This window comes from Tupaia chinensis, unplaced genomic scaffold (genome assembly GCF_000334495.1).
Source record: "Tupaia chinensis unplaced genomic scaffold, TupChi_1.0 Scaffold000550_1, whole genome shotgun sequence".
Classification (NCBI taxonomy): Eukaryota; Metazoa; Chordata; class Mammalia; order Scandentia; family Tupaiidae; genus Tupaia; species Tupaia belangeri.
The window spans coordinates 601,684-622,436 of record NW_006160062.1 but is presented as its reverse complement, the minus strand read 5'-3'; the positions used below and the strand labels follow the sequence as shown (position 1 = coordinate 622,436).

The window sequence follows — 20,753 nt, the reverse complement described above, 5'->3', positions numbered from 1 at the left end:
CTTTCGTTGGCGGGCGCCGCCGCTCCGGGGGCATGAGCTCCCGCGCCCCGCGCGGCTTCCGCCGGGGGCCCCCTCCCCTATTTCTTTATAGCTGAAGAATTTCCCATCATGTTGGTATGCCATATTTTATCAGTATAACAGTTGCTTGTTATCTGGGTTATTGAAACCTTTGGGCTATTATAAGCAGTGCTGCCATAAATATTAGCATATAAGTTTTTGTGTGGACATATGCTATAATATAACAGATGTGTTTATGTGTCTCCCTGCTTACATGCATAAGAGAGTTTCCTTAAGGCAGGCATCTAAGTGGAATTTCTGGGATATGGTTATATTTATCTTTAACTTGACTAGGTATTGCAAAACTGTTTTTCAAATGGTTTTCAAATACTTGCACCAATTTATGGCTACCAGTGATGCAGTATATTAGCATTCCTACTGCTCCATATCAAGTCAGAGCAGACAGACTTTCAAAGTCGTGTCAATCTGATAATAATGTGTGAAACGGTGGTTCACTGTTTTTAGGTTTTTTGTTTTTTTTTTTTAAAAGGTTTTACCTTAAGGCACTTGTGCTCACCAGAGAGAGACAGAGAGACAGAGACAGTGAGAGGGAAAGTGAGAAATCACCCCCCAGGAGGGATGGCCATGCTGCAATCCCTTCTCTTCCATTTTCTTCCTGGGATCTTGGGCACGCGTGCAGAAGCGCCCAGTAGGAGTGTCAAGCCACTGGGTCCAGGACTTGAACAGCGGTTGACCACGTGGAAGTTCAGCGACGTAACTGCTACACCATCTGCTGGTAGTTCACTGTTTTAATACGCTTTTCATTGTCCCAGATACTAATTATTTATACTCATTCATACTCTTTTCACTTATGGTTTCTGCTTTTCCTCTCTCCCAACTAGAAATTTCTTCCTTACCTTAATATCATAAAGATATTTTATATTGGGAACCAGCAGTTAGCGTAATGGCTATGTCGCTGGACTCCCACATAGTCGACTACGGTTCGCGTCTCGGACCCAGTGGCTTAAAACTCATGCCTGGCGCGTGTGTGTGCGTGCCCAAGATCCCAAGAGAATGGAGAAAGGATTGCGGTGTGACCATCCCCCCTGGGGGGTGATTTCTCACTTTCTGTCTCTATGTCTCTCTCTGGCTGGTGAGCGCACGCGCCCTATAGCGAAAACCTCTCCAAAAAAAAAAAAAAGGTATTTTATATTTACTTCTAAAAACTCCAGAGGTTAGGACTTTTAATCTATAACTTATATACATAGTATGAAATGCAGAAAAATTAAATATAATTTTCTCACTCTATTTACCAACCACCCGTTCCCTTAATGAGTTATTTATATCAATGCACCTGTTATATGTCAACTTCCCACATGTGCACAGTTCTGCTTCTGGACAGAATGATCTCTTTCTACTCAAAATTGTCTTTTTTAAAAAAAAATAATATTTAATTTTATTTGCTAATATTATTTTTTAATTTTACAAGAGGTGGGGAGAGAGAGTGAGAGAGCAAGCTGTCAGGTCCGAGACTCAAACTGGTCGGCCTCGTGGGAGTCCAGCACCTAACCCACTATGCCACATGCTGGCCCCAAGTCAAACTGTCTTTTATGTCCCTTCTTTTGGAAGATACTGATCTCCATCATCTGGAAATGTCTTAGGTGCAATATCTTACTTGTTTTGCTTTTGTGATGGAATCTTTTTTCCATTAAAGTTTTTGTTTTAATTGATCATTATAATTAAATGTTGTAGGTTGTTCTGATAAACAACAACTGTGCTGAATTCTATCATAGACTGTTCTTGGACATTTTCTTTTTTCAACTGTGTTTAATCTCTTATTTACCTTTTAGTCAATCTCAATGACCTTTTTCTTTAAAGAGAGATTTTTTTGCTATAGGGTGCATGTGCTTGCTGAAGAGAGGGAGAGAGACAGAGACTCAGAAAGCGAGAACTCGTCACCCCCCTCCCCCCCACTTCTTGGGGAGATGGCCACACCACAATCCCTTCTCCTCCATTTTTTTCGTGATTTTGGGCACGCGCACGCGCGCACACACACACACACACTGTGAGTTTTGAGTCCAGCGATGTAACCATTACACCACCTACTGGTCCCTCAACGACCATTTTTATTCATGGATTGAGTTGATTCTGTTTCTAACCTGATCATTCTTTTTCTGCAGTGTTCTTTCAGAATTTTCATTTCGGTAATTTTCAACAAGTATATGGACTCTTTCAGATTGTTCCATAATTTCTAGTTCTGGGGGTGGGGGGGAGGTGCTCACTTTTTATCTGTTACGCCTGCTTACTTTCCCTTATCTATCCTTCTACTACCCATTCTTTGTAATCTTGCAATAATTTATGAAGTTACACAATTCACATCTGCTAGAACCAAAGTTGCAATAGTTGCTAAAATGTACAGAAGTAAATGCTAAAATTTTCCATGTCAGAACTTAGTTAGGAAAGGAATAAAGCAAGTGCTTTTAGGAAGTTGTTTCACTCCTGCAGTCTTAAGAAATAGGCAAAGCAGCAATGGAACTGAAAACTGTGATTTTTACACACAGTTGACAGAACAAGAAAGGAACATTTTGCTCCACTGTCCACATACCAGCTATAAAAGAGGAATAATTAAGAATTTACCATTGGCTGGGACCAGCAGTTGGAACAATGGCTAAGTCGCTGGACTCCCATGTAGTTGACCGCGGTTCGAGTCCTGGACCCAGCGGGCTTAAACTCATGCCGGGTGCGTGTGCATGCATGCCCAAGATCCCGAGAGGAGAATGGATGAGAAGGGATTGCGGCATGGCCATCCCCCCTGGGGGCTGATTTCTCGCTTTCTGTCTCTGTCTCTCTCTGTCTTTCTGGCGAGCACATGTTCCCTATAGCAAAAACCTCCCCCTCCACAAAGAAAAGAATTTACTTACCATTGGCAAAACTCTGTCCAACATAGTACTGTAACTCTTCCACATTCGTTTTTGTCTGGTTTGTAACAGGATCAACATAATCTTCAGTTGCTGTAACATTCAGAAACTGACTTTGACGAGGGCTGCATGTCAGCTCGCAAAACAGGTTCATTAGGTTATAAAAACAAGATGGACATCTGAAGAAAAAAGTAAATTATATTTTGCGTGATCTCATGGTTTATAGAGCTAGCAAAAAATATGACTTAAAAATGACAAAAAGTATTTAATTTAAAGTGACAAATTACCATGAGATCAAATTAACCCAGCAATTCTAAACTTAAAACCTCACATTAAAATAAAGACAATCTTTAAAAACTGCCCTAATAAAAACATTTATTTAATCCAGATGCAATTTCAAAAAGAGGACGTTGCTTTTTTGAATTCTGCACTTTATAATTTACAGATGTGCTTTCTTTGCTCTGGAGCTAAAGGGATTTAGGAACATCATGACAACAGTTTTAGGGGGAAAAATGGGGGACCAACCAGTGGCAAGGAAGTAGCACATTGATCGTCAATGCTGGATTCACAGTGGGGAGGTCCTAGGCTCATGTCCCAAGGCTTCTCTGGCCATACCAGATGCATAAACCCCTGATGCAGGCTGGCAGAACCTGAGGGTGGATGGTGGTATGAGGACCCTGAGGGGTGCTGGAGCCTGTGTTTCTGTCTCTCATGGAAGAAGTAAAGTTTAAATAAGAGGGGAAGAGAAATAAATATTACCACTTGAGAACTTCCATAATTTATTAAAGAGCTTTTTTCCAAAACCTAGATAATCTCCAGGCTCTTCCAAAACACAAGAGTACGTGAGTTGTAAGGATAAAAAGAACAGCAGTGATATTCTTAGCTGCAGGCATTTCAGAAGCACACAGGTTTTTGTGAGAACCACACTATCCTTTAGGTTCAAAGCTTAGCGCCTAATGTAATACAGCAAAAGAGTGTTCTCTTCCCTCTGGTCCAGTGTCACCTATGAAAACTACTGCTTCATTGGACTTGCATTCTGGCAACATCATCAGTCAAGATTACTTTTTACTCTGATCCAGTTCTGGATCAAGGAAGGTGTGTCCCAGACTTCAAGAGCCTTGTTCCAATAAAGTGACAAATAAATACACACAGACTCTTTGAAGCAGACCTGCGCTTTACTATGACAAAACTAGAAACTACAGTTATATTAGACTAATAGGAATCACTCTTGGAAACTCAGTTTTCTATGAATCACAAACCTCTTTTCATATTACTACATTAAATTTCCACAATCATTAATTTTGACAGCTGCAAATTACTTCACATATCAGGTGGTTTCTCTTACTTTCTATTATAAAGCTTTGGTTTCTCTGATAATATGAGGAAATCCCAGCTATCTTTTTTGTTGTTGCTATTTGTTTTTTGCCATGGTGGCATGTGTGCTCACTGGAAAGAGGGAGAAAGTAAGAAATCACTCCCCCCGGAGGATGGCCATGCACGCACACGTGACTAGCGTGATTTTCAAGCCACTGGGCCTGAGCCTGAACTGCGGTCAGCCAAATGGGAATCCAGCACTTCTTTTTTTTGGAGAGGTTTTTGCAATAGGGCACATGCGCTTGTCAGACAGACAGAGAGAGACAGAAAGCGAGAAATCACCCTCTAGGGGGATGGCCACACCGCAATCCCTTCTCCTCCATTCTCCTCTCGGGATCTTGGGCACGCATGCACACGCGCCTGGCGTGAGTTTCATACCACCGGGTCCAGGACGTGAACCGCGGTCAACTACATGGGAGTCCAGCGACATAACCATTATGCTAAATGCTGGTCCCAGGAATCCAGCACTGTAACTACCACGCTACCTGCTGGTACCATTTGTGGCTATCTTTTGCCATTTGTATTCCTAATGCCTCACCTTGAGTGGATGCTAAATAAACGTGTTTCAACTGAGTGGCATAGGCTTGAACTTGACTCCAAAATTTCCACCAGACTCCCATGAATATGCTGGCATACTTAGACTCTCATCTTTTGATTATTATTACACTGTCTGCTATACTGAAAGAACAATTTAGTACTGGTTTTCTATCACTCTGTACTGTCAACTTCTGGTAAGAAGCAGGCTCTCTCACTAGTTTTTAACACGTGCCCTGTCACCTGCCAAGACTTCTTCACAGAGAAACATCATCCGCTTTGTACCAGCTTCCAACCATCTTTATCAGTGTGTTGAGGTCTGAAAACTTTAGAAAAATATTACAATCTGCTATTCTAAAGACCACCGCCAATCAGCTTGTTTTTCCACATATCTGAAAACTTCTGGGTAGGCCTAGAGAAGAACATCTATTATGCAACCCTTATCACTACCCTAGGTCACACAGAAACAGATCAGACAGAAAACCAACCTCGACAAAATCAGACAACTACACTTTGCCAACAGTTACCCAAGGCCAGCTCTACTGAGGACCTGACTCTAGCACTTTTCCCTACAGAAAGGCAAGAACAATATGCAAAACAGAGAAGGCAAGGAGTTGAGGGTGTCACAGAAGACCGTATGGATGAGGAGTCTCTGGCTGGGGACCTGAGCAGGGCCACCAGGAACCACTCCTGCCCACAGTCCACAAAAGTTCAAATCTGAAGGTATCTCTACAGTATAGACACTGCGGGGTGAGGATATTGTAGAGGAAACCAGTATCCACTCTGCATGTAACCAAGAGGAGAACCAAGTCTAATTATTATTTTCTCTTCATTTATGGCAACTTATAAAGATGCTTTTTAAGACAAAACAAAACAAAACTGACTTTTAAAGTCAATTACTGGTTAACAAGTACCTAAAGCCCATTTGTCCTTATTTTTCAATTTTTTTGCCAGAGGGTGTCTGAGATTGCCAGAAAGACAAAGAGGGAGAGGAAGAAATCACCCCTCATGGTGCATGGTCGCACTGCAATCCCTTCTCCTCAATTCTGTCCTCCTTTTAGGATTTTGGGCATGCATGTGATACACAGAGCATGTTCCAAACAGTGCAGTTGGCCACATGGGATCCAGCTTCCTTAACCACGGGCTACCCCATTCTTTTTTTTTTTTTTTTTTTTAACTTTTTCCTCTACTGGTCATATATATTATTATTATTTCTTCCATGAGTGAGACTGTGAGAATGCACATGCAAAAGAGAAAGTGAGTCCTCCAAACACAGTGCCAGCACTGCAATCTTCCCCCCAGCTTCGGCCAGCCCTGGATCAGGGGCACACGAGTACCTAGCTTGTTTAAAAAGGTCTCTGGACACAAACTTGGAACCTTCCCATTTGGGATAGCATTGCAGAGTTTGTTACTGCAGCACCACTGTCTGGTGCCCACATTAGTTCTGTTTGCTCAGCAATCAACGTACCTGGAAAGAAATTGTAGAGGCAGCTGCAGGTTGTCTTTCAGTGTCTGAAGCTGCTGAACATCACAACAGAGGCTGACATTGTCAAAGAAGAATCCTGGACAGAGTTCCTTTTGGGTGAGAGCAGGGATAATGAGGTGGCACAGTTAAAATACGGTCAATACTCTTAAATGAAAATAGGAGAACTTTATTCACATAAGCCATTTTAAGTGCTAAGAGTAAGACACATACTTGCAAAGTTTGTGTGGCTTTCTTTTTTTTTTTTTTTTTAATTTGCTATAAAGCATGTGTGTTTGCCAGAGAAAGAGGAGGGGAGAAATGAGAAAGCTTCCCCCAGGGGGATGGCCACTCCACAATCCCTCATCTTCCAGTCTCCTCTTGGGATTTTGGGCATGCACACAGTGCCCGGTGTTTTTTTCAAGCCGTTGGGTCCAGAACACAAACCACACAGTTGACTATGTGGGACCCAGACACCTTAACTACCATGTCACTGGCTGGCCCTGTTGAATTCTTTCAAAAGGGTATCAAATTTGCTATTTATAAATTAGGAATTCAGAAGTAAAGAAAGTAGAAATATTCTAATTTATCTTATTTAGATGCTCACTCTTCTGTCCTGGCAATCATTTTCCCTCTTCTTAAGTACTTTTTAAAGTTTGGAATGCTATTTACTATTTCCACTGGTCCCTCTAGAGAAAGTCAAATGTCTTCAATAATTCTGATGAAAGCAGTGAGTCTAGGAGATCTCTAGGAGATCTGATGGTAGATAATTTAAGCCTCTATAATCAATCTTTCACTCTGACTTTTCCAGTTCTTTTATAATATTTTTGTATTTCAGCAATGGTAAGAGAGAGAACAGAAAGCAGAATCCTGGTAGCACCAAATTTCACAGGCTCTCAGTGGGACAGAGATAAACGGGACAAATAAGCAATAGCCACATATATGTAGAGTCCCTTTGAGTCCTAAAGTTTAGGAATCAAAACAAATAAACAAATAAACACAAAGAACTTCTAATATATTTTGCAAAAGTAGCAAAGAGCAACATTCAAGGTGCCAAGGTCACTCTCTAAATAGCAAAGTGCTATTGGGAAACTTTATGAAGGGCATAAAGTTAAGTCCCTGAAAAATTAAGCCTTCAGAGTTATGTTGTTATCTTCTCTGGCATTCTGACTTCAGGTCGAAGTGTGGGATGAGATTTAAGCCTATTAGTCTCAACTTCACCCCCATGCCACAATGCCATTTAAGGTATAACTACAGAAGTTCTTGTGATCAGTGTTTTGCGTTTCCTGTGCCCAAGATAATGAACTTACCTGCACTAAGTCATAGCCATCCTTTGGCAATGGTTTTGGTGGCCCAGAATATTTGCAATTGTACCTCTTATCTCCAGTTGCTATTCCACATTCTCCATACCAAACACAGGACTGTGAAAATACCTACAGAAAGTCAACATAAAATTCAGTGATGTAACAAATTTTAAGAACAAATAGTACCCACTCAAGCATGATTACAGAAACTGCCAACATTATCTGCAAAGTGAACAATAAGTGATACTTCTTAGTTTAACATTTTGAAAAATATTAATTAAAAGAGTCCAAATGTCCAAAATGGATTTGTTAAGTATAAGCAAAGTAGGTAATGTAAACTACATATTTACATGATTTCTATTTCTTGCTTGTTTATTTCTCAGGAGAAAGCTATAGTTCCATGTAATAACCACTAAAAATCACAGTACAGAAGTAAACAAAGTATTATGTTAGTGATTACTAAGACACTATTTTTGCACATCTGCACCAGGAACTACATAAGCTTTAAACAATGAAAAAAATACTTTCATGTTATCTAGGCTAATAACAGTCCATTACAGGTAACATAAAAACAAAACCTCAAACATCAATAAGCCATAAGTAAAAAGGAGCTAGAATGAACACAGATTTATCCTAGGGATTTAAATAGAAAGCAAGGAATGTACTAACTTCAAGGAAAATCACCTAAGCAATCTTAAAGGAAAAATGAAAGCCTTCTTATGTAAAGATTTCTCAAGAGACACTCATATTCCCCATGTGAGAGTCACGAGGATGTCAGAAAATTCAGAGGGGGAAGGGTTCAGCTGTGAATCATCAAGTCAGCACCCTGCTCCAATGAGTGCTGCCCAAAGCACACGTGATCTTTTGCATCGATCACAATGGACTTAGAAAGCTACAGAGGGCACAATGGCCAGGGCTACCAGCTTGCATCTGTCCCACAGGGAAACAAAATATCAAAAAGCAACATGATTCCCAATGTACCTGCTAGAAAAGCCATTTTAAAAAAATCTGAATAAAATCAGTAGCATAAATATTCTCTAGTGACAATGGTACATGACCCACACATACTCAAGGACCTAAATTGGTCTATGATGGTCCCCGGCACCAAGACACACATCCCACAACAATCCCTGAAACCTAAAAACCTTAAAATCCCTGAAATAAAAAATAAGAAGGAGATTGGGGTATGTGTGTGGAGGTGAATTCAAGCAGTCAATACAACTTGTCTCTGAATTCATTCTTCAGATTTTCTAAAAATCAGAATTATGGCTTACCCCTCACTTGACTCATTAAAAGTCCTATGTTTAGGCCACAAGGGAACAACATTATTCAAACGAGGAAGTGACAAGCTTCATCAAAGTCCATATCAATCCTTTGGCAAGAAGTTGTGAAATTCTACCACCATTTTTATAAAAAGAGAATCCCAGGCCAGCAGGTAGTATAGAGATTAAGGTGCAATCCCACATGGCTGACTCGGTGGTTCGAGTCCCAGACCTGGAGGCATGAAAGTCATGCCAGGTATGTGTGTGTATGTGTGTGCATGCCCAAAATCCTAAGAGGAGACTGGAGAAGAGACTGCAGTGTGGCCATTCTCCCAGGGGGTGATTTCTCACTTTCTCTCTCTGCCAAACACACATATTTTATAGCAAAAACTAAACAAAAAAAATAAAAAGAGAGAATTTCAATAGTTATTTCCATAATCCAGGGAGCAGTCCAGGAAAACACTGCAACTATGGATTTCCTAAAAGGTCACTACCCACCTAACTGAAATTTGAAAAGACAAAAGCTGACTGGAGCAGTGGAGAAAACTGCTGATGTTGACATGCAATTTTAACACAAGGAACCCCTCCCTAGTCCTTATAGAATTTTCAATGCACTGGTTCACCAAGCTGGTCTCTACCTCTGGGGCACTCTGGCTAGTCACCCACACAGCAGAGACAGAAAACCAGTAAACAAACCACAGCTCTGGCCTGACAAACAGGATGGGTGTCTGGTTCTAAATTCCCCTTTCTCAGCACTTGGTGTTGTCAAGGCAAGTAAAGATGACCTAATAGGTTTAGGTTCCTTTTTACAAAAATCATCCTTTATAAACTACATCATTTCTTTCAGAGCAAAGTGGTTTGCAACAAGTGACAACAGAGTGGAAAGAAAGAGGCACAGATTGTGGTCAGTCTTGGGTTCTGTTCTGAAGAACTCAGGTTTTCAAATATACTTGCTGAGCCCCATCACACCTCAGGCCCCACCTGGAGCCAGCTACTTAACCACGCTGAGCAGCAGTTTTCCTCCCTGTGAAATGAAGCCACAGTTTCAGTATATCTCACATGTTTGGTGTAAAGATCAAATGAGGGAATATGCATAGTATACAGTAAGTACTTAGTAAACTACAAAGCACTATACAATGAGGAATAAGAAATTATTATTTTTAAGTTTATTTCTTCCATGAGTGAGAAAGACAGAGATACAACCCCCCAACAGGACCTTCATGCCCTGATCCACCCTTTGCTTTAGCTAGCCCCAATCATGGGCATTCAGGGAGGTCTCCAGATGCAAACCAGCAACATTCCCATGTGCGTTGGCCTCACAGAACATTATGTTTTACTGCTGTGCCAGTCTGGCCCCTGGAATTATTATGAATGTCTTCTTTTTGAGACCTGAGCAAAGAGGTTCCAAAGACCTAAAGAAAACATACACTGGAGGTCTCTTTGGGCCCAGGAAATTTGGGTTTGAATCAACACTCTTAGGTTTCCTAGTGAAAAAGTCACTCTGCCTAGAGAAGCAGCCCTAAGCCAGTGGGGCCCAAAAGGACTTACAAGGTTCTTACTTGCGCTAGGCATCATTTTAAATGCTCTTTGTTGTTAAGCCAATTAATCCTAACAACAGTTTGGTGAGTGAGGTGCTATTACTATACCCTTATTCAGATGTGGAAACTGATGCACTGAGAAGAAATTTGTCCAAGGTCACACAAAGAGTGGTAGGCTAGCATTCAAACCAGAGCATTCTGGCCTCAGAAACCAACTCAGTAAAATGTAATCAACTGCACGATCAAGGTTCTCCCTCTAGCATCAGACCCTCCTCAACCTCACCTTATGTAGGAACACAAGCACATGTTCACTCACAGTCACACAGTGCATTGACGGGAAGCCACTTTTCCATCTCAAATATCTACCTTCACTCCCTCTTCTCTCCTATAGTTGATATGGCGGGTGCTCCTCACCCCAGGATGGCTAGTGCAGTGGCTGAGCCTCCTCAGGACTTATAAGGCATCATTTTAAGTGCTCCATCACCTGATCTCTATATTTTCAGCCTCTTCTCTTTCTTGATCCCTTCACCTGCCTATAAACACTACTCCAATTTTACACATGGATCCCTCCCTCTGTCAATTTCAAATGATCCCCAACTTCTTTCCAGTCACACTTCCAAAACAGCAGCCTGACAGCCTCAAGTGCTCAAGCAGAAACTCAGCCAATTCCTCTTCAACCAGCTCATCACTGCCCACTCTGGGAGGCTCCCTGTGCGGCCTTCTCCTGCTCTCACCTAGACCATGGCTATGTCTCCTGTGCACAGCAGCCGTCTGACTCTTCCCAGCAGTGGCTCCCAAGTTTTCAAGTGCCCAAGAACCTACAATCTGTCTCCCCACTGCCTTCAAGGCCAGCTCCAGCTGCCTCACTCCAGCTCTGTACTCTCTCAAGGTTCCAAGCATACCACTCTAACTTCTTACCTTTCCTTCCCTTCTGTCGCACACTAAATGGGACTGCCTACCTCCCCTACACTCCTGACACCTCTCACTACCTGCTAAGACTGCTCTCAAACCTCCATTTCTCCAGAGGCACCCTGCTGACACACCCAAGCACAGCCTCGCTCTCCCTGAGGGTCATCACACATTTGCTTCCGTGAGGGTACCCTCTCTGCTCCAACCATCCAAGCATCCAGACACTGGCTTAGTGTGCCCCTATTATCTCACTGAGTCCTTAGAACAGATCTGAGAGGCAGGTACTAAAATTACAGATGAGGAAACTGAGGGTTACACAGGTAAAGTGACTCATCTGAGGTCACATCTAAGACACAATAGGGCCAGACCCTACCTGTGACCTGACTGGTTTGAAGTCAGATTGCTAACTCCTTACTCTGCACTGAGGGTTTCCTACACCTAAGTGACTACCAGATCCCGGCAGACAGTGCTAGGTCATGTTCATCTCCGTGTTGCATAAAGAACATAGATGGTATCCAAATGATGGGATGTCTAGTCTCAAAGTCACCACAGAGAGCAGGCAGGACTGAAAGTGATGAAGAGTAGAGAGGCCCCGTAAAATCCCCTGGGCTGTCAGGGTAGCATGTGCTGACACTGAGAGCAAAGGTGCACTGTGCAAACAAGGCTCAAAGGAGCCATGCGCATCCTGTTTAAACAAAGCACCAACTTCAAAACTTAGCTGCCTGTCCTATGATATAAAAACACAGTAGGTATTGATTTCATGTTCAGTAAAATTCACCAAGGGAAGAAAGTACTATGCACAATACAGAAACAAAACCCACCAATGTTTGAGATCTGCTATAGTCAAAAAGTACACCTAATCCAAACATGAGCTCAGTAACGGAGATGAAGGTGGTGATGGTTGTGCACAAGGTGATATACTCAATGTCACCAAACTGTACACTTAAAAGCAGCTAAGATGAGGGACCAGCAGATAGTGTAATGGTTACATTGCTGGACTCCCATGTAGTTGACAACTGTTTGGGTCCTGGGCCCAGTGGCTTAAAACTCAAGTCGGGTGTGTGTGCATGCATGTCCAAAATCCTGAAAGGAGAATGGAGAGGGACAGCAGCATGGCCATCCCCCTGGGGGTGGGGAGGAGTGATTTCTAATTTTCTGTCTCTGTCTCTCCAGTGAGCACACATGCCCTATAGCAAAAATCCCTCTACAAAAAAAAGAAGCTAAAATGATCAATTTCATGTTATCTGTATTTTTCCACACACACACACACACACAAAACCAAAACATGAGCTCAGATGACCCTGACCAAGTGGCAAGGATTGCAGAGCACATGCTCTAGATTACCATCTGAGTTTAAGAGAGAAAGTCACAGTTCAAACAGGATCCAGAACTAAGGATCTGATGTTAATGACATATCAGAGTCTATAACAACAGGGTCTTGTTAAAGCTTCATTTAAGCAATAAAGGTCCTGTCCAAAGAAGAATAATTCTGCATCTCATGGTCACCGACCAATCAATCTTACAGAGCTCTTCCTTCATACCTTGGGAACTACCTCATTTAAGCAGCTGAAAATTCTGCCAGTTCCTAAAGTAGTTTAAAAAGATTGCAGATTTTATTTTCTTTAATTACAAATCAATACACGTTCATCACAAATTTCAAATCCACAGGTGTATATGAAAGAATATTGAAAGTTCTCTCTCGCTTCTCTATCACATCCTATTTCTCAGATTTAACAGGTGCTAATTTGTTAGATCTAGGTATCCCAGGCTTTTAATTTCTCCTCATGGATAAACGAATATAGATATTCTCTCTCTTTCTTCTCTCTCTCTCTCTCTCTCTCTCTCGTTTCTCATCCCTGGTTCCTGGCTCATTAAGTATTTGGCCAAAAGTCCTTGGTTCCTAAAGCGGCTCAAGCAGCTTTGCAGATAAAGGTGGCATTCTCCTGCCTTCCTTTCACTTGGTCCCCAAGAGAGGCCATAGCCCGAAGAAGGGTCAAAGACACTAACCACTCTGCCTTAAGACCCTCATTCCAAACGGCTCCTTCCTCATACCTAGAATGAAGGAATCCCTCACAAAGAGGCCAAAATTTTGGACAGACAGACCCTGTTAGCACCTCATGTCTATGCGGTGAAGTCTCCACAAAACTCCCAAAGGGCTGGGTTTGGAGGGCTGAATACATTTGAGGTTCCTGGAGGGTGGTGCACCCAGAGAGGACATAGAAGCTCTATGCCTTTTTTCACATGCCTTGGCCTAAGCACCTGTTCATCTGTATTCTTTGAAATATCCTTTACATTAAACCAGTGGCCGTATCCCCCTGAGTTGCCTAGTCCACTCTAGCAAGTTAACTGAACTCAGAGAGGAAGATGTGGTGGGAACCCCAATTTACAGGAAGTTGGCCAGAAGTTCCAGAGTCCAGACTTACAACTGGTGTCTGAAGTTGGGGAAGTCTTATGGACTGAGTCTCCAGTTGTGAGCCCTGACACAAGAGCATCAGAATTAAACTGGATTGGAGGACACCCAGCTGGTGTTAACTGCATAATTGATTGCTTGCTTCCCGACTTGTTGGTGGGGAGAAATTCTCCCCGCCCCACATTTTCGGATCACAGAAGCGATTTGTGTTATGAAAGAACAATTTGTTTTTCAACACTCAGAGATTCATATACACAACACATACAAGCTTCTTTACAAATAAGTCTCGACTGGCTTTTGCTCTACTTGAATTTCATTTAGCTGTATGTGTTCAGATCCCAAGGGCCAAACTCCAGTCCTTGTCTCAGCCTTGGGAAAACAAACCCATGCACTATTTCTTCCAGTTTTAGTCTTAGCCATTTTGGAATACTCTCCCAAATTGTCCCTTCTTATGAACCTCTCCTAAGGCTCATTTCCTCCATTTAATTTTTTGGAAAGAATTTTTAAATTTTATTTTACTTGCAGCAGGTGCTCTGTGTTCCTCTGCGGATCCACTGAGACAGCTGTTGATAAACTTTGCCTTCAAGGGCCAAATGTTAAATAATACTATAGGCTTGTGGGCCTTAAGTTCTCTGGTGAAGCTCAAAAGGTAAGCACAGACAAGTGAGTGGGTGTGGGTATGTCCCACTAAAACTCTGCTCATAAAAACAGTCCATAGTTTGCTGGCTCCTGCTGCTCTAGGATCAAGCAGAATTTATGAGAATCCCAAAGTTGTGATGTTGGGAGAAGTTGTAAAAGCATTTTCTTGCTTTTGTCTCAACTCCCTGTAAGACCATAAAATCCTAAGTGGCAGAGTCTAGGCTTAGTGCCTCTTTTGAAATTCCCTATTGCACCAAATCCAGTGTTCATCAGCTCAGAAACCACAGAAAGTCATAGTTAAGGGAGTTAGAATGGATTATGTAAGAAGTCCAGAGATGAGAGCTGCTAGCTTCAACCCTGTCTCTACATTTAAAGTTAGGTCACATGCATATTTCACAACACACTCCAGACCTTAACTATCCTATATATGACTGGATAAGAAAGCTTTTTTTCAATAATGATAGGAACAGTTCACAAAAGGTTAAAAAAACAAAACTCTTTTCCTTTATGTCAGCAACTACAGCAATTATTAAGTCAGACTCTCAGCTCACATTATTTTATGGAGAAGTTCTAAATGCCAGCAATAGAATCTTTTTTAAAAAAATCATTTATTAATTTATTGTTATTTTTAAAAGTTCTGCTATAGGGCTCATGTGCTTACTAGAGAGAGACAAAGAGACATACCCACGCGCACAGAAGAGAGAGAGAGACAGACAGACAAACTGAGAAACCAAGCTACCAAGTCCAGGATTTGAACTGTGGTCAGTCATGTGGGAATCCAGCATCTTAATCACCACCATATCACTTGCTGGCCCCAGCAATAGAATCTTAAGACCCCAGGCTGCCTTTAGTAAATCTTGCATAAACATTTAGCAACTCATATTCAAATATGAGCATGCCAGGTAAAATTAAGTGATTTATCACTAATTTTTCCACTTATTTCTCAGACACTCTATGGAGGAATATGGTAGTATTTTGTGGGCAAGGAAACTAGAGCTCACCGAGGTCACACAGCTCCTAAGAGACATGATTTTGAATATCAAGTAAAGCGTTTCTCACTCCATCCCATTTGTCCTCCTACCTCCCTCATCCTCCCAACCTGCACATTCAAATTCCAGCCCCATTTGTAAACTGATATATTCTCAGAATTTGAGAATGTACCAGAGACAGGCCGTCCCATTCATGATGATCCTTAACAAGTGTCCTTTCTACAGAAACTTCTTCACTTGTACAAATAATGACTACTATTCACATCTCTTAAAGTACCTCTCTAGGCAGTTGTCAAATCATGACTCACTTCCTGAATACCATAGACTGTCCTCAACCCCAGGTCAGTGCTCACTGGGCAATCCCACCACAGTTGGGAGTGCAGGGCTGGGTCCTCCCACTTTTGCTGAGGTCCTGGATGAGTAAACTTAGTGACAGAACCTGAAGACACACCCAGTTCAAGTTCCTAGGAGGAGAGCTTGAAGGTGGAGAGGGCAGGTGACAACTGGTTAAGGCCACTGACCGCCCCAGGGAGCAGAGAGACTGGCCTGGCCAGTCAGGACAACTGTAGGATGAGGGTGGAGGGAGTGTCATAGAGATTAAGTGCCCGCTCTTTCATTTGGAGTCAGGAGGCAGACCAAACAAATTATGGCAGAACATTTGGGGTGGAGGCTGGTTGTCGGGTCTAACTTCTATTGACGGAAATCTCTGAAATTGTTTTATGGCCAACTTGCCATGAACCACATATCCACAACAAGGAATGATTTATGTGTGCACCGGGCTGGCCTATGTATAGCTGCTTAAGTCATGGTTTTATAGTTAGTTAGCTAGTTCAGCTCTTCCTTTTTACACATAACCTCTTTAGCTTGCATCTTGAATAACTTGTCCAAGGTCATACTACTAGTATTTGTGAGCTCTAGTACCCACAAGCTTGAAAAATAACCCAAAAGCCACAGAACTTAAAGCCATGAAAGTGGCCAGAGCCATGGGTCCCTGTGTATGGCACATACAGGTCCACCAGGGAACCAAACATAAGATTTTCCATTTAAATCCAGCATAACTTGAATAGCATGTTACTGCTGTGCCACTAACCCGACTGTTCGTCTGCCTTCTTTTTTTTTTGAAAGAGATTTTTGCTATAGGACGTGAGCGGTCACCAGAGACAGAGAGAAACAGTCAGTATATATTCTATGCAGTTTTTCCTAGAGCATTTACTGGCTAAGTGGAACAGCTGCTGAACAGCAATTCAATGTGGCTTGCTAAACATGAATAATCTAGTAGCAATATTTTTAATTTGAATAAACTTGAGCACAGAAGAAAGGTGTTCAAGCCCTTAGTCTGACATTTACTAGCTATGTGACCTTGGGAAAATTTGAGCCTAATGTCCACATTTATAAAATGGGAAAAACAGCATTATACCTATTTCAAAGAGTTTCTGTGAGGATAAAGCAGATGTGTGACAGCAATACAATTACTATACAAAAACTAGATAGCTGGCTTTGATCCTTAGTCTCCTAAAATCTAGAATAGTTCCTCTGCCATTCATTTTTTTTTTTTTTTGGGGGAGAGATTTTCACTGTAGGGTGCGTGCGCTCGCCAGACAGACAGAGAGAGACATAGAGACAGAAAGCGAGAAATCACCCCCCAGGGGGGATGGTCACGCCGCAATCCCTTCTCCTCCATTCTCCTCTCGGGATCTTGGGCACGCACGCACACGCGCCCGGCGTGAGTTTTTTTAAGCCACCGGGTCCGGGACACGAACCGCGGTCGACTACGTGGGAATCCAGCGACATAGCCATTACGCTAACTGCTGGTTCCCTGCCATTCATTTTTTAAGTTTATTTCTTTGATGAGAATGAGAGAGTGAGAGACAAGCACCCTCAAAAGGGTTGCATGGTGCAATCCCCCCAACCTTTCCAGCCAGTCAGGATCATGGGTCCCTTTCCGTGGCACATACAGGCCCACCAGGGAACTGAACATATGATCTTTCATTTAAATACAGCATAACTTGAGCAGTATGTTACTGCTGTGCCAGTAACATGGCCTGTTATCTGCCATTTTTTTTAAGGAGATTTTTGCTATACGGTGCAAGCGTTAACAAGAGACAGAGAGATAGAAAGCGAGAAATTGCCCCTCGGCGGCAATCCCTTCTCCTCCATTTCGCTCTCAGGATTTTGGAAATGCACATACACCCAGCAAGAGTTTCAAGACACCAGGTCTGGGAATCAAACTGTGGTTCACCATGTGGGAGTCCAGCAACATAACCACCTTCCCATCTGCTGGTCCCTCCTCTGCTGTTTTTAACATATTTATTGAGATATTTTACATTCCTTAAAATTAATTCTTCTCAATTCTACACATCAATGGGTTTTTTTAAATAACAATTATGTAACTTTCTCCTATTTTCTCTAGATTTGTTCTTTCTACCTGCTATACATTCATTCCATTCTCTACCACTCAGCTCAAAACTGGACTCCCCATAACTTTCTGTTCTTTATTTATAGAGCACTTCTCACTGATTTAGAATGTTTTATGTATCTAATCTTCTCCCCATCATCTATGACTAAGACAGTGATAGTAACTATGAACACCGACTTAACACTTCATAGTGTACAGATCACTTTCCAAACGGGTGAGTCCTTTTCATTTCTTTTTGTTTCAATTTGCCAGAGGGTGCAGGCACTTGAAGGAGATGAGAGCGAGAGAGAGAAATCATCTCCTATGGGGAATGGTTCCTCGGCAATCCTTTTTCTCCATCTATCCCTCCATGGGGGATTTTGGGCACACACTCACAGGTGTCTCCTGTGTTTCTCAACTCACTGGATCTGGGACTCTAAACTGTACAGTCAGTCATAAGGGTTCTAGCAGCCTTAGTCATCATGCCCTGGGTTAGTTCTTTTCACTTTTACACCCTACATTGTGCCCAGAACACTCATTTCACATTTATAACATTATTTTGAGTTCCTCTTACGAGCTAAGGAAGGAACGGTTACAGGATGAATTTAGAAATTTTTTTAAATTTAAAGCTTGAGTTCCCAAAAGCACATTTGCACCAGAGAAAGTTTTCTTAAAATTTGGTGCCAAAGCAAATATACCAAAGGAATATTGATTTAATTTGGCCTGAGAGCTGATGACCTTCACAGAACGGTAGGTGAAAGGGCAGAAAGCGGTGCCTGACATCAAATTAGAAAGGGCCTAATCCAGGCTTCTGCATCAAGCAATCTACCACTCTTAAAACACCCCATCCCTTTTAAGAGATGAGGGTGAGGAAGGATTACCCAGGAAAGGGTTACTGTCTTCATGACCAGAGAGATTCTTTGTTTCGGGTAATATAACAAACACTGAAAGAAGACAAAGACCTATTCAGCAAATCCTTTTCTCTCTGCCCACTTGCTAAAATTAAAAAACAAAACCAAACTCATTTTCCCCTTGATTTAAGTTAGTAAGATATCTACGTATCACAGTATTTATCAAGGAGTCCTTGATTTCAGATAGCTGTTCTAATCACTCCCAGGTCAAAAGATTAACCCATTACAGATCTCCTTAGACAAACCGTTTTTAATGTTTAATTCCTACTCAGATCTTAGTATGTTCCAAACCCCTCAAGAAAAAGCTATGAAAATTACAGCTGGGAGAGATATATACTACATACATTATGTGAATGACCATAAGGTTTAAAAAGCATGCAATCTAATACGTTATTTCATCACCTGTAAATATTAAAATTAACAAAAGCAAAAATCTCCCCAAATGTACTTCAGAGCTTACAAAGGACAGCTAAGCTATAATTCTATTAAACTACAGTAGCTGCTGTCATTGGTAAGAATTCTGAAAGCAGACACCCTCTCCCCCAATATGTTTGGCTTCAAGGCTCTGCTTCAACTGTTCAGGTGCACTGAAGGCCACTAGACACCAGAAGTTAATTTTAAAAATAATAGAAGTGTTTTGGGTTAAGACTCACAGACATTAGAAAGACTTCCAGGCATTTTGCAAGACTCCTGACCAACCTCTGACCCTAATGTCCTAGGAGAAGAGGCACTCAATAGCTATCAGCCTCAGAAACTACCTTGAGGTAAAGGAATCTGAGAGATAAACTAAAAAGTTTCTTAACATGAAGCCTACTTATTAAGTCCCAATCTCAAAACCTAGAGAAACGGAGTAACAGTATACTAAGGCACGTAACTGCTTCTATTTCTTAAGTTTTTACTATATTTGGTACAGCGATAGGGTCTCTCCCTATACTGTGTTAATTAATAACCCCAATAACTCTATGGGGTATTATTTTCTTCAGGAGAAACTGAGGCTGGGAATAAAGTGCCCAAAGCCATGGAGCTAGTGAGTGGTCTACTGGCTGTTCACAACTGGGGATTCCATTCACATTCATTCATTCATTCTCTCTCTCTACACACACACACACACACACACACACACACACACACACACACACACACACACACACACACACACACGAAAGCTGCCCTCCTCCAGTTCCTGGACCCTTATTGAGTCAGGAAGACTTACCCCTATGAGCGCTACACAGAAGTCAAAGGAGAGGTTGTTGTAGCGCACGGAATCCCTTAATCTGCAATCCTGGATTCACTGTCTCATTACTGACATGCCTATTCCAAGAGGGTTAGTGGGCACAAGGCATGGGATTCCCAGAGGCTCACTCTTCATCCCGGTCTGGTTTAACTAGCACCACATTCTTCCACATCGCTTTACCTGTCCCTTCTCACTTTTAAAAGAGAAAAACTATAGACACATGATAGGTGGTCAGGCTGAAGACCATTAAAGCAAGGGAAAGCCCACCCACACAGTTCCAGGCCCCATCCTGTGGCTGGTCAATTGTGACGGGGAAATTCACCTCTATGGCTGTGAGCCTCAGTTTCCTGAGATGTGAAAAGGTGTGGATAAAAAGTAATCTGCAAGAAGACCAAGCTGATTTACATACAATTCCAACTCGGAGGATGAATTTTTTTTTTTCTTTACCTCCCCTCCTGCCCTCTCCATCCTCAGGCAAGGAGGGGAAATAAAGTGGCCAAATCTTCTAAACGAATTTACAAATAGCTCGTGTGCATGTGTCAGGAGAATAAAAGGTTAAATAAACAGTCCCATCCCCCTCTATCTGCTTTCCTCCTTCCCTCAGATCCCACATCCTCAGTCGGGCAATTAGGTGACCACAGCTGAACCGAGCTCAACGAAGGCCAAACCAGCAGCCCCTAGCTGCCACCCTCTCCGAGTTCCCGGGGAAGTGTGGCGGGAGATAGAATCCAAGAGGCGGGGAACCCGTGGGCGCCATCCCAGACCCGCTTCCCCAGGACCCGCTGGCCCGGCGCCCCCTCGGCTCCCACGCTCTGGGTCTCGCCGCCTCGGGGGACGCGGCCGCCAGAGCCCCGGCTCGGCCCGCTGCCCTGCGACT

At 42.4% G+C, this 20,753-nt stretch overlaps 1 protein-coding gene across 1 annotated transcript in view; it reads right to left on the bottom strand.

Moving 5' to 3' along the window:
* NPC1 (NPC intracellular cholesterol transporter 1) overlaps positions 1-20,753 on the bottom strand; it is a gene marked incomplete in the record, with an annotated part of 79,853 nt that overhangs the window by 58,124 nt on the left and 976 nt on the right. The window contains 3 exon segments of the mRNA XM_027775361.1: positions 2,919-3,094; positions 6,292-6,398; positions 7,596-7,718. Coding sequence (XP_027631162.1) covers positions 2,919-3,094; positions 6,292-6,398; positions 7,596-7,718 — 406 coding nt within the window.